General features: G+C 51.1%; 2 protein-coding genes across 2 annotated transcripts in view; both read left to right on the top strand.

Moving 5' to 3' along the window:
* IQCA1L (IQ motif containing with AAA domain 1 like) overlaps positions 1-4,698 on the top strand; it is a 53,322-nt gene extending 48,624 nt beyond the window's left edge. The window contains exons 15-17 of the mRNA XM_015426706.1: positions 774-963; positions 2,270-2,327; positions 4,579-4,698. Coding sequence (XP_015282192.1) covers positions 774-963; positions 2,270-2,327; positions 4,579-4,698 — 368 coding nt within the window. The remainder of the gene's footprint in view (positions 1-773; positions 964-2,269; positions 2,328-4,578) is intronic.
* A 1,036-nt stretch (positions 4,699-5,734) lies between these two features.
* Positions 5,735-10,601, top strand: part of ASB10 (ankyrin repeat and SOCS box containing 10) — an 11,854-nt gene continuing 6,987 nt past the window's right edge. The window contains exon 1 of the mRNA XM_015426707.1: positions 5,735-5,849. Within this exon, the coding sequence (XP_015282193.1) occupies positions 5,735-5,849 (115 nt within the window). The remainder of the gene's footprint in view (positions 5,850-10,601) is intronic.

The following is a 10,601-nucleotide window of genomic DNA, read 5'->3' on the forward strand; positions in this document are numbered from 1 at the left end:
TGCGCCCAGCGCCGCCCCCGCGGGCGGGGGGGGGGGGGTGCAGGCCGTGTCCTGGCCCGCTGCCGGGGTGCCAGCCTTCAAGTGAGGCTCCTGCCATTACGACCCATCTCCAGCAACAGAGGCCGCCCCCCCTGGAGGAAACGGCTGCTCTGGAGGGGGTGGGCTCTCTGGCACTGTGGCCCACTGAGGTCCCTCCCCCCCCTCCCTCCCTCCCTCCCCAAAGCGGCAGCTCAGGGCCCCAGGGGGGCGGTTCCAGGCATCTGGGGAGGGAGCCAGCCCTGCCCAACGGGAAAGGGCTCCCCCGGGGGAGAATGAAGAGGCGGGGCCATGGGAGAGTCCAACAGGTGGCGTGGAAACAGGCCGTGACGCTTCATGAATGCCCTGGCCGGGGTAGCCCAGGCAAGCCGGGTCTCCTCAGATCTGGGAAGCTGAGCAGGGCCAAACCCCCCCCCCCCCGGCCAGTACGGGGGGGGGGGACCCCCTTGGCAGAGGTGGGAGGCGGGGGCGGCTTTCCTCAGCCGCCTCTCTGAATATCCTCCAGGCCCCAAAGTAGGGGTCAGTCACCAGAGGTCGCCATGACTTCCAGCTGCAGACACACACACACGCGCGCGCACATGAAAAATGCAAGACAATGCAAAAGAGAGAGTTAATAACGCTTCATGAATGAGAGCAAACAAAAATGGCAACACTGCGTGAGACAGTGGGGGGAGAACGGAAACAGCCACCGAAGCGGCAGGCCGGGCAACACGTTGGCCCCCTTCCCGTTTTTGAAGGGCTGGAAGCGGGTGCGAGTCTCACTTCTGCAGGACAGGAGCAAATGTATGGAGGAGCTCGGGAATCGTCCTGCATCGAGCAAGTCGGCACTTGGCTTACTGGGAAAGAAAAGGCGCTTGATGTCGGAAAGAAAAGGCCTGTTGGTGGATTTAAGGGGGATGCACAACTGCTGGATTTCTTCTGTACCTGGTATGGGAGCCGGGCATGAGGCGGGATTATTTCATTTAATAAAGGAACAGGACCCGAGCAGGTGCCAGCCAGTTGCCTTGGGACCCATCTGGTATGACGGTCAATGTTCCCTCTAAGCTGTGGGGTCTTGTGAGCAAAAATTCTACTTTGTGCGCTACTGGCATTAAAGTTGTGAGCGAGCGATTTGGCTACTGAATAAATTAGCTTGCTCTGGAGCCCCATCCTTCCTGAGCGAAGACAAAAAATGTGTGAGCCGGAGGCTGAAAATTTGTGAGCTAGCTCACACTAACTCAGCTTAGAGGGAACACTGATGACGGTGGGCCTGGGGAGACCCGAGTCAATAGACTCCTCCCAGCCATGAAGCTCCCTGGCTGACCTTGGGGGGCCAGTCGCTGTTTCCCCGAGTGGCTGGGAGGACGAGGTGGGGGAAGGCTCCCCCCCCCAGCCCCTTGGCGGAAGGGCAGCTGGGAGAAAAACCAGCAGATGCCGAGAAAGTACAAGATTAATCCTGAGTAGGAGACGTCGAAGAGCAGGGCCTCCCAAGTGTGAAGCAACCTGACAAAGCATTGAGGGAAACAGATTGCTTGCCTGGGAAATCTGTGGTCGCATGGCCATTGTTGGAAGCAGCAGCAGGACTGCATGATGTAAAATAAACAAAAAAAGCAAATGCATGGACTGTAATTGGACTAGAATCCTTTTTGCACAGTGAACATTGGTGGGGTGCAACCTTGGGAGAAACACCAAAGCCCTCCCCACAGATGAAGCCAACACGGTGCCTGTTGCAGGGCGGCCTGGGTCAGAGGAGGCCCTTCTTGGGGGGCCACAGTTTGGGGGGGCGCTGGTCCAGCAGACCCTCTTCTTGCACAGCAGATGCCCTGGGGGCTTCTCTCCTGGGGTGGAGCTCTCTGGGCCTGCCACGTGGCAAACCAGGAAAACCTGGAAAGGGGTCACTCTGGGAGTGGGAGTCCCAAGCCAGGCCAGGGGCTAGGGGAGGTCGGGCCCCTCCAGGAGGAGTCCACGTGATCTGATCAAGGGGGGCCAGGGTCAGAGAAAAGGTTCCCGGCAAAGCTGCGCCCTAGGCGAGGCTGCAGATGCCAACCTCCCGGTGGGGCCTGGAGACTGCCCCACCAGGAACCCAGCGGCAGGGGGGCCGGGTGCTCGGTCGGTGCTGAGGTGGAGGGCTGGCTGGCTGGCTCAGGCGCCATCAGAAAGAAAGCACCGCGCCCTCAAGTTTGCACGGGGGGGGAGGAGGATTGTGTGAATCAGACAGCCCTCCACCACACGGCCCTTTACCCCCTCTTGGCAGCGCTCCTTACCTGCTGCCTGAGCTGCTGTCGCCAACCGAGTGCCCGCGGCGGGAGAAGGTAGGTGGGTGAGGGGGTAAAGGGCCATGCGACCCCAGGACGGAGGGCTGGCTGGCTGGCTCAGGCGCCGGCAGCAGGGCGCAGTTACCTTCTGCCTGGCGGTGCCGGCAGCAGCTCCAGCAGGCGGCGGCAAGCGTGGCCTCAGTGCGGGCTCCCTTCTTCATGCGCCCGCTCTGCCAGCGTATTGGGTGATAGTGAGATGTTGAAAAAAATGGTATTTAGCAGAGATAATATAGTCCAGCAGAGCCTGAGTAAAATAATTCAGACTGAGAGTCCATGTGTGATTAAAATATAAAGTTTTTACTAAATTCTAGCATGGAAAAGGGTAACTGGGATGAAAATAACAACAGAGCTAATTGGCTACATCCTTACACTACAAAAGACAAAACTAGAAGAGGGCAATTATGGCTACTCTTACTTCTTCAGAACACCAAACAAAGACGGGAAGAGAAGCCATAAAATGGTAATACACCTGGACACTTTAGTCCTGTTGGGTTTTAAAAACTGGTATTTAGCAGAGATAAAATAGCTTAGCAGTGCCAGAGTAAAATAATTCAGACTCAATGTGTGTTTAAAATAGAAAGTGTTTACTACATTCTAGCATGGGGAAGGGTAACTGGGATGAAAATAACAATGGGGCTAAATTCCCTACATCTTTACAAAGGACAAGACTAGAAGAGAGGTAATGGCTTCTCTTTCTTTCTGCTTCAGAACAGCAGACAAAGATGGGAAGAGGAGCCATAAAATGCTAAAACACCTTGACACTTTACTTCCAATGAAACTCCTAGATCAGGGAGAATTTTCCCGGACTTGTATTTCTAAACTAACATTGGTTACATGAAACGTGTGATTTCCTGTGAGCAACACAAACATTTAAACCCAGATATACTGAGTGTAATTTAACTTGTAATACCTAACAAGTCCCAATCAAATTCCTAGATCAGGGAGAAAATTCCCGGGCATTCTACATCTAAAGAACATTGGTTACATGAGAAACATGTGACTTCCTGTAACACAAACAAACATTTATCCCCAGATATACTGAGTGTTTTCAACTTGTAATACCCAACAGTTATCGATGCAACAGGCATGAAATTGAGCAAACGCCGGAGGACAACAGAGTAGAAGAGGGCCAACTGGGGTGGGAAACTGCTGGAGCCCGGGTTTGGGAGGGGAGGTAGATGACAGGGCTGGTAGGACTGAATGGCTGAGTGACCAAGGGGGGAGGCAGCTTTCGGTACCATCAGCTGGAGACGGTGTCCATCTTAATTGCTTGATTTAATGCAAGTACCTATGGGGTGGGGGCAGGGGTCCACAACCACTAGTGGCCCAGAGGTGATCCTCTCTCTGGTGCGCACTCTCTCACACACACACATGCACACACATGCTTCGACAAATACCTGAGGGAGGGAGGGAGGGAGGGACCTGACAGGGCTCCCGCCGATGCCAATTAGGAAGGTGTTCCTTCCAGCTCGGAGGAGGTAAGACCCTGCTGAGCAGGTTTTGCACAAGAGCAGCAACGCCCCTCCCTGCCTCATGCCCTTCCTCCTGAGTGGACTGCCTGCAGTTTCTCCCCCTGCCATGGCAGGCAGCCTGCTGCTCAGGAGGAGACAAGAGCCCCCCCACCCCGAGTCCTGAACAAGACTTTGGGGGGGGAGGCTCCATCTGCCCTGGAGTGACCTCCAGCCTTCCCTTGCTGGGGACCCCTTCCTGGTTTCCCGCAGATGACCTTGCACTGAACAGTGTAGCAGTCAACTCTATTTTAGGAGCCGGCAGATCCTGCGGCAGGCCTGAAGCCCTGGGCCAGAAGTCAACCAGAGCCAAATCAGCCCTCCCTGTCTGAGCGGAAGTCCTGGGGCTTTTGCTAGACTCAGGAGACCTGGCCGCTGAGCCTCAGGCACCAGAAGTCTCACGGTGGCCCCCGGGCTCTGGAAAGAAGGAGGCCCCTTTGCAGGCTTGGACGGAAGGCCGCTCTCTTGGCTTCCAAGCCAGACACAAAGCAGGACCTCGGTCTGGTACGGAAATAGATTAAGGGAGCTGGTGGAGAGCATGCCAGCCGCTGCTGCTGCCCAGGGCTCTATTTTTAAAGGCTGGGGCAGGCGCCCACCTGCCCGCCCCTTTCCCAAGGTCAACAACAGTGGCAGGAGCTGAAGGCTGGAAGCTGCTGGCTAAGGAGTTCAGAGCTCCGGTCGAGGCCTCCTTCCTCCTCCTCCTGGCCCTTCCCACAATGTTCCCACGGTGTTCCCACCAGGGGAGGGGCCTGCCCGGGCCTGCCCAGAGCTGGAGAGGCCGCCTCAAGGAGCCGCTGGAGTGCCAAGACGTGGTGGTCCAGAACGCCCTGTACACAGGGGACCTGTGTTGTAGTTTTTAAAGAAATTCAGCAGAGTTAAAAAACAGCTTAGCAATGCCAGAGTTCAATAATCAGACCCAGAATCCATGTGTGTTTAAAAATATAAAAGTTTACTACAATTCTACCATAGGGAAGGGTAAACTTGGGAGAAAATAACAGAGAGCTAAATCAGCTACATCCTCTCTAGACTAGAAGAACTGGAAAAAGATGGCCCTCCAACGTGCTTCTCCTCCAAGGCAAACAAAGACGGGAAGAGGGCTCATAAAATGCAAAGTTACCAACACTTCACTTCCAATCAAACTTTTAGAACAGGGATGCTTTTCGCGGGCTAACAGACTTGAGCTAACACTGGCTAACACAAAGACAGGTGATTTCCTGTAACAACAGAACAGACATTTAACCCCATGCATACACATTGAGTGTTTTCAACATGCAAATACCCAACACCCCTTCTCATGTTAAAACACGAAAGTCAGACAAATATAAACATTCACGAAGATTCTCAAAACGTTGCTTGTCAAGCGGCTTGGTCAGGATGTCAGCAATCATCTGGTCAGTAGGACAGTATCTCAGTTCAATCAGTTTTTGGTCTTGCAGCTCTTTCACGTAGTGACACTTGAGTGCGATGGTCTTGTTTCTAGACTTGGTTCCTTCTCCTTTGCAGATAGCAATACAGGCTTGATTGTCCTCAAAAAGAATTATTGGCTTTGGTTCATCTATGCCGAAGTCCTTCAATAGATGTATGATCCAGTAAAGTTCATAACTTGCAGTTTGCGCTGACACACATTCAGCTTCTCCAGTAGACATGGCTACAATGCTTTGCTTTTGACAAAGATGGCCCTCCAACGTGCTTCCACTCCAAGGCGAACAAAGACGGGAAGAGGGCTCATAAAATGCAAAGTTATTAACACTTCGCTCCCAATCAAACTCTTAGAACAGGGATGCTTTTCGCGGGCTAACAGACTTGAGCTAACACTGGCTAACACAAAGACAGGTGATTTCCTGTAACAACAGAACAGACATTTAACCCCATGCATACACATTGAGTGTTTTCAACATGCAAATACCCAACAACCTGCAACAGGTGCAGCGGCACTTCTCGGAGCGAGCCGAAGTCAACCTCGTCATTCAGGCCAAGAGCCAAGACCTGCGCTGGACCAGCCAGAAATGGGGTAAGGGCCAAGGAGCGGGGGGGGGGGGTGAGGAAGGGGCTTGGCGGTGGCAGCAGCACAGCAGGAGGACTTGCAGAGGGCAAAGAAGCCAGAGGAAGGTGGCTTATAGTTTAAGCACATTAATGCACGCTGTAATACTGTATGCACATAAGGACTGTGCCATACAGATAAATACACAACATATCTTTTTCAGAGGATGTACAGAAGTGTGAGTATAGTAATTCCAAGTCACACTATTAGGAACAACCCCTTTAGGTGTTCAAGTTAAGTCCACAAAAAACTCTTTCACCATACAGATCTTTCTTTCTCTGACGTGAATGCTAGCTTACTGCAAACACATTTCCCATATGCTTTCTCAAATAACAGACCTGATTAAATTTTGTTTCAGGTGGATATTCTGCAAACCAAAAAAACAGAAATTACATAATCTTTTCATACTGTCATCAAGAACCCATTCTTACAGTATGAGCAGCATTACGATTTCAACTGGGACGTGGTCCGCTGAGGTGGATGGCGCTGAAAAGCTGCGTCATCCAACCTTCCTGCAAAGCCTCATATGAAGGGACCACCAGGTGTTCTTGACTACAGTTTACACGACCATTTGTAACCAAATTTAAAGGAACAGTCATAGCAAGAAATACTTCTAAGTTTATTTCTAAGCCAATGTGCCAAAAAAGCCCCATGAAAGATCAAAAGACTGGTTCAGCCTTGTAGGTGCAAGAATTTGAGAGCCTGAACCTAAAACCATCAGCTGGCCAGGAGGGGGAAACCCTCCTTATGCAACCTAGGAAGTGTATAGAAGATGGGGATTAAGTAAAAAGTTATACTCTGCAACAGAAATGTAGCCCCGTGATTTCCTTGTTTTGACATTTCTTTCTGTCAAACAAACAACGAGCAAGAAAGGGGAAAAAATCTCAAAACACAGCAACTAAATAGAATTTGTAAAAGAAAAAAAGTATACATAAACTAGAAAGAAAAATATAACTGCAGTGGTGGCAGATCTATACATAAGTCCATTTATAGCTGTCATCTCTATGCCCTGGGTTCAAATGCTGATAAAGTTCTAAGGTCCTCAATCCATTCATTTACCGGAGGTGGGCATTTATCTCCCTAATGTTGTCATATGAGTCTTTTAGGTGTAGTGAAGGCACAGTGTTGACCATCACCACTGGTTAGCCTCCAAGAGACAGGCAGATAGTTTAAAGGTACATATGCATCCTCAAAAATCAATGAACATTCTAATACAAAAGTGATATGAGTAATCGCTTCTTCCCAAAAAATCCAGTGACTTGACAAGCCCAAAAGTCAACAGCAGCCATTAGACACTTTACTCAGTCCTTTGCTAAAGAGTCACTGTGGTGTCCCGTATATCCTAAACTGTTTTGGTTTTTTTGCTAAGTCAACATAAAACCCATGGAAAGAGCAGGTATAAACTTCAAGGCCATGTCACATTGCTTGAGCAGAACAGAGTGATCTAGCTCCTTATTCCATTCATTCCTGAGACTCTGCATATCATATTTATTAACTGACATCAAATATTCATAAAAAAATGTTCTGGGCTTCATTTTCTGCTCAATTCAATTAGAGTTTCCAGGAGTAAAGAGGACTCAGAGGGACATAATGCCACAGGGCCATATTTAGGTACCAGCAGATGTTGCAGTTGTCCGTACTGCCATTCAACAGACGCTGGCAAATCATCTCTAGATCTCAGCTGAGAAATTTACAAAAATTCATCATCAGGATAGTCTACCGATGTAAAAATCCCTCCATCAGCCCAAAACTTCCATCAAAAAAGATTTCTTCCCACTTTTTAGGTCTGGATTGGCCCATCATGTTGGATCAAATTGATAACAGGGGGAAGTTTTGGGGGAGGGGGCTCAGGCTCACTTTCTCCTCAGCCCAGCCGACCTCACAGAGCTGCTGTTGCCGGGGCAGAGCAGAGGCGAGGAGACTGTAGTCAAGTGCCCTGGGTGCCCACTGGGATGCCCTCACCCTTGAGGGGCACCCGACGTCTGCCTTGTCCTCCTCTGGGCACCAGGCCAAGGCCTTTGGTGAAACCCAGGCTTTTAATGAATACCCTTTTAGGCTGTTGGATGTTGCTTTGGGCTGTTTTTTTTTGTCCCTGGCTTGTTTTTAATGGCTGGTATTAGGGTTAGGGTTAGGGTTTTATTGCTGTAGTTATCATGACACACACACACACCCCTTCCTCTATTTTCTGGAGAGGCAGCCGGTGGCTCAGGGGCAGAGCATCTTCTTGGCATGCAGAAAGCCCTGTCCCCTGGCCGCATCTCCAACCACGAGGATAAGGCAGCCGGTGACAGGAAAGCCCCCTCCACCACGGGACTCTGGAGAGCTGCTCTCAGTTGGAGATGGACGGAGGGTCTGGTTCCGTAGAAGGCAGCTTAATGGGCTCGTATGAATTCTCTAAATAAATAGCTAAAAGAAGGTGACATAGACTGAGGTCTGGGTTTGGTGTCAACTGCTTCAAAAAGGAGTCCCAGGTTTAAGAACATAAGAGAAGTCAGTGTTGGATCAGGCCAGTGGCCCATCCAGTCCTACACTCTGCGTCACACAGTGGCCAAAAATACCAGGGGCCCTCAGGAGGTCCAGCAGTGGGGCCAGGACAATAGTAGCCCCTTCCACTGTTGCCCTCCACCCCCAAGCACCAAGAACACAGAGCATCACTTGCCCCAGACTGAGAGTTCCTATCTATACCTTGTGGCTAAGAGTCACTGATGGACCTCTGCTCCATATGCTTATCTACTTCCCTCTTGAAGCCATCCATGCTTGTAGCCGCCACCACCTCCTGTGGCAGTGAGTTCCATCTGTTAATCACTCTCTGGGTGAAGGACTTCCTGTTATCTGCTCTAACCCGACTGCTCAGCAATTTCATTGAGTTTGCATTGCCAAGAAGTGCTGGAGAAGTGTAGGGATTCTTATCAAGTAAGTCAGCAGAGTAAGTATTAAGAGACTGAGTCCATGGTGTGTTTAAAATATAAGCGTTTACTATCAACCTAACATGGGAAAAGGTACACAGGGTATGAAAATAAGAAAGAGCTAAAATGGCTACATCCTTACAGCTACAGGTAAACTGGAAGAATGGCGTCTCCTTCTTCGATCAGAACAAAGACACGAAGGAGAAACCAACATGCTAAATACTTGACACATTGATTTCCAATCAGACTGTTAAGTTAGCTACAAACTTCCCTGGCATTCTATTGCTCAAATAGATTGGTTACAAACAAAACACGTGACTTCCTGTTGATCATAACAAACATCATTAACCCTGTAAATACTTAAGTGTTTTGACTTGTAACACCCAACAAGAAGTTATGCTAGTAGCTGCATCCCTGCTGTCCCCCCCTGTAGATTTTGGAAGCCTGTTCCCAAGCCCTGGTCACAGACAGTATGGGGCGGCTTCCTCCCTGAGCCATGTCCTGGGCCTGCCCCCTGAGGTTCTACCCCACCATGCCCTGGGCCTGCCCCCTGAGGGTCCATATTCTACCCCACTTCCAAATAGGCTGTGTCGTGACTTCCATCTTTGGAGGTGGGGGGGGGGAGAATGGGATTTGGAGTGTCAGGAACTGGGAAAGCACACAAGGACATCTGTGGTGGCCAATGGGTAGGGCACTTTGTCTCACAGGTACCGTGGCAGAGACTTCTTCCGTGGGACGAGGGACGCAGAAGAGACCCCTCTTGTTGCATCGCAATGGGAGCCAACCAACCCCCGGCTCTTTTGTCGTCCTGTGACCAGTCCGCCTCTCCTCGGGCTCTTTTTCACAAGGACAGTCTGCCCGCCAAGGCTACTAGGGACGTGTCCCCGGGGCCATCCGCCACAGCTCTTGGTCCCCCCCCCCCGCTACTGTTCCGAAGGTGGTCCGCATGGGCAGGACTCCGCAGGCCAGAGGCAGAGGAGGTGGTGGGCTGACACGGGGCCTCCCTCCTCCACCTCTCTGCCCTTCTGAGCGCGCTCGCTCTCGGGGACTCTTTGGCCAGCGGCCGGCTGGCAGTGCTGGGGGCTCACGTGCAGGTCTTGCTGCGGTGGCACTTTGTCCCCCCGCCTCCTCCTGGATGGCTTCCTGTTGGGTATTACATGTTAAAAACACCCAGTATATATGGGGGCTAAATGTTTGTTTGTGTTGTCACAGGAAGTCACTTGTTTCATTTAGCCAATGCTTGTTAGATGCTAGGAGCCCGGGAAAACTCTTCCTGATCTAGGAGTTTCATTGGAAGCAAAGTGTCAAAGTGTTTTAGCATTTTATGGCTCCTCTTCCTCTCTTTGTGTGCTTGTTCTGAACAAGAAGTAGAGAAGCCATTATTGCACCTCTTCTAGTCTAACCGTTGTAGTGTGAAGATGTAGCCGATTTAGCTCTGTTGTTATTTTCATCCCAGTTACCCTTCCCCATGCTAGAATTTAGTAAAAACTTTCTATTTGAATCACACATGGACTCTGAGTCTGAATTATTTTGCTCTGGCATTGCTAAGCTATTTTATCTCTGCTGAATTACAAGTTTTATTTTTCAAAACCCCAACACTTCCCCCCGGCTGCTGCTGCTTCCCGAGCCAGGACGAGGACGAAGAAGGAAAGGCCACCACCCCCACCAACCCCCGTCCCGTCCCTCCGCTGCCGCTTCTGCGAGTCACAAGGCCGAGGCGCCCCGGAATAGCCCCTGCGGCGGAGCGGCGGAGCGGCGGCTGCAACCTGACCCCCCTTGGGCGGCCCTTCGCGCCCGGCCAGGGATCCCAGCCCAC

This window comes from Gekko japonicus, unplaced genomic scaffold, assembly GCF_001447785.1.
Source record: "Gekko japonicus isolate JY-2015 unplaced genomic scaffold, Gekko_japonicus_V1.1 scaffold2912, whole genome shotgun sequence".
In the NCBI taxonomy this organism is placed as follows: domain Eukaryota; kingdom Metazoa; phylum Chordata; class Lepidosauria; order Squamata; family Gekkonidae; genus Gekko; species Gekko japonicus.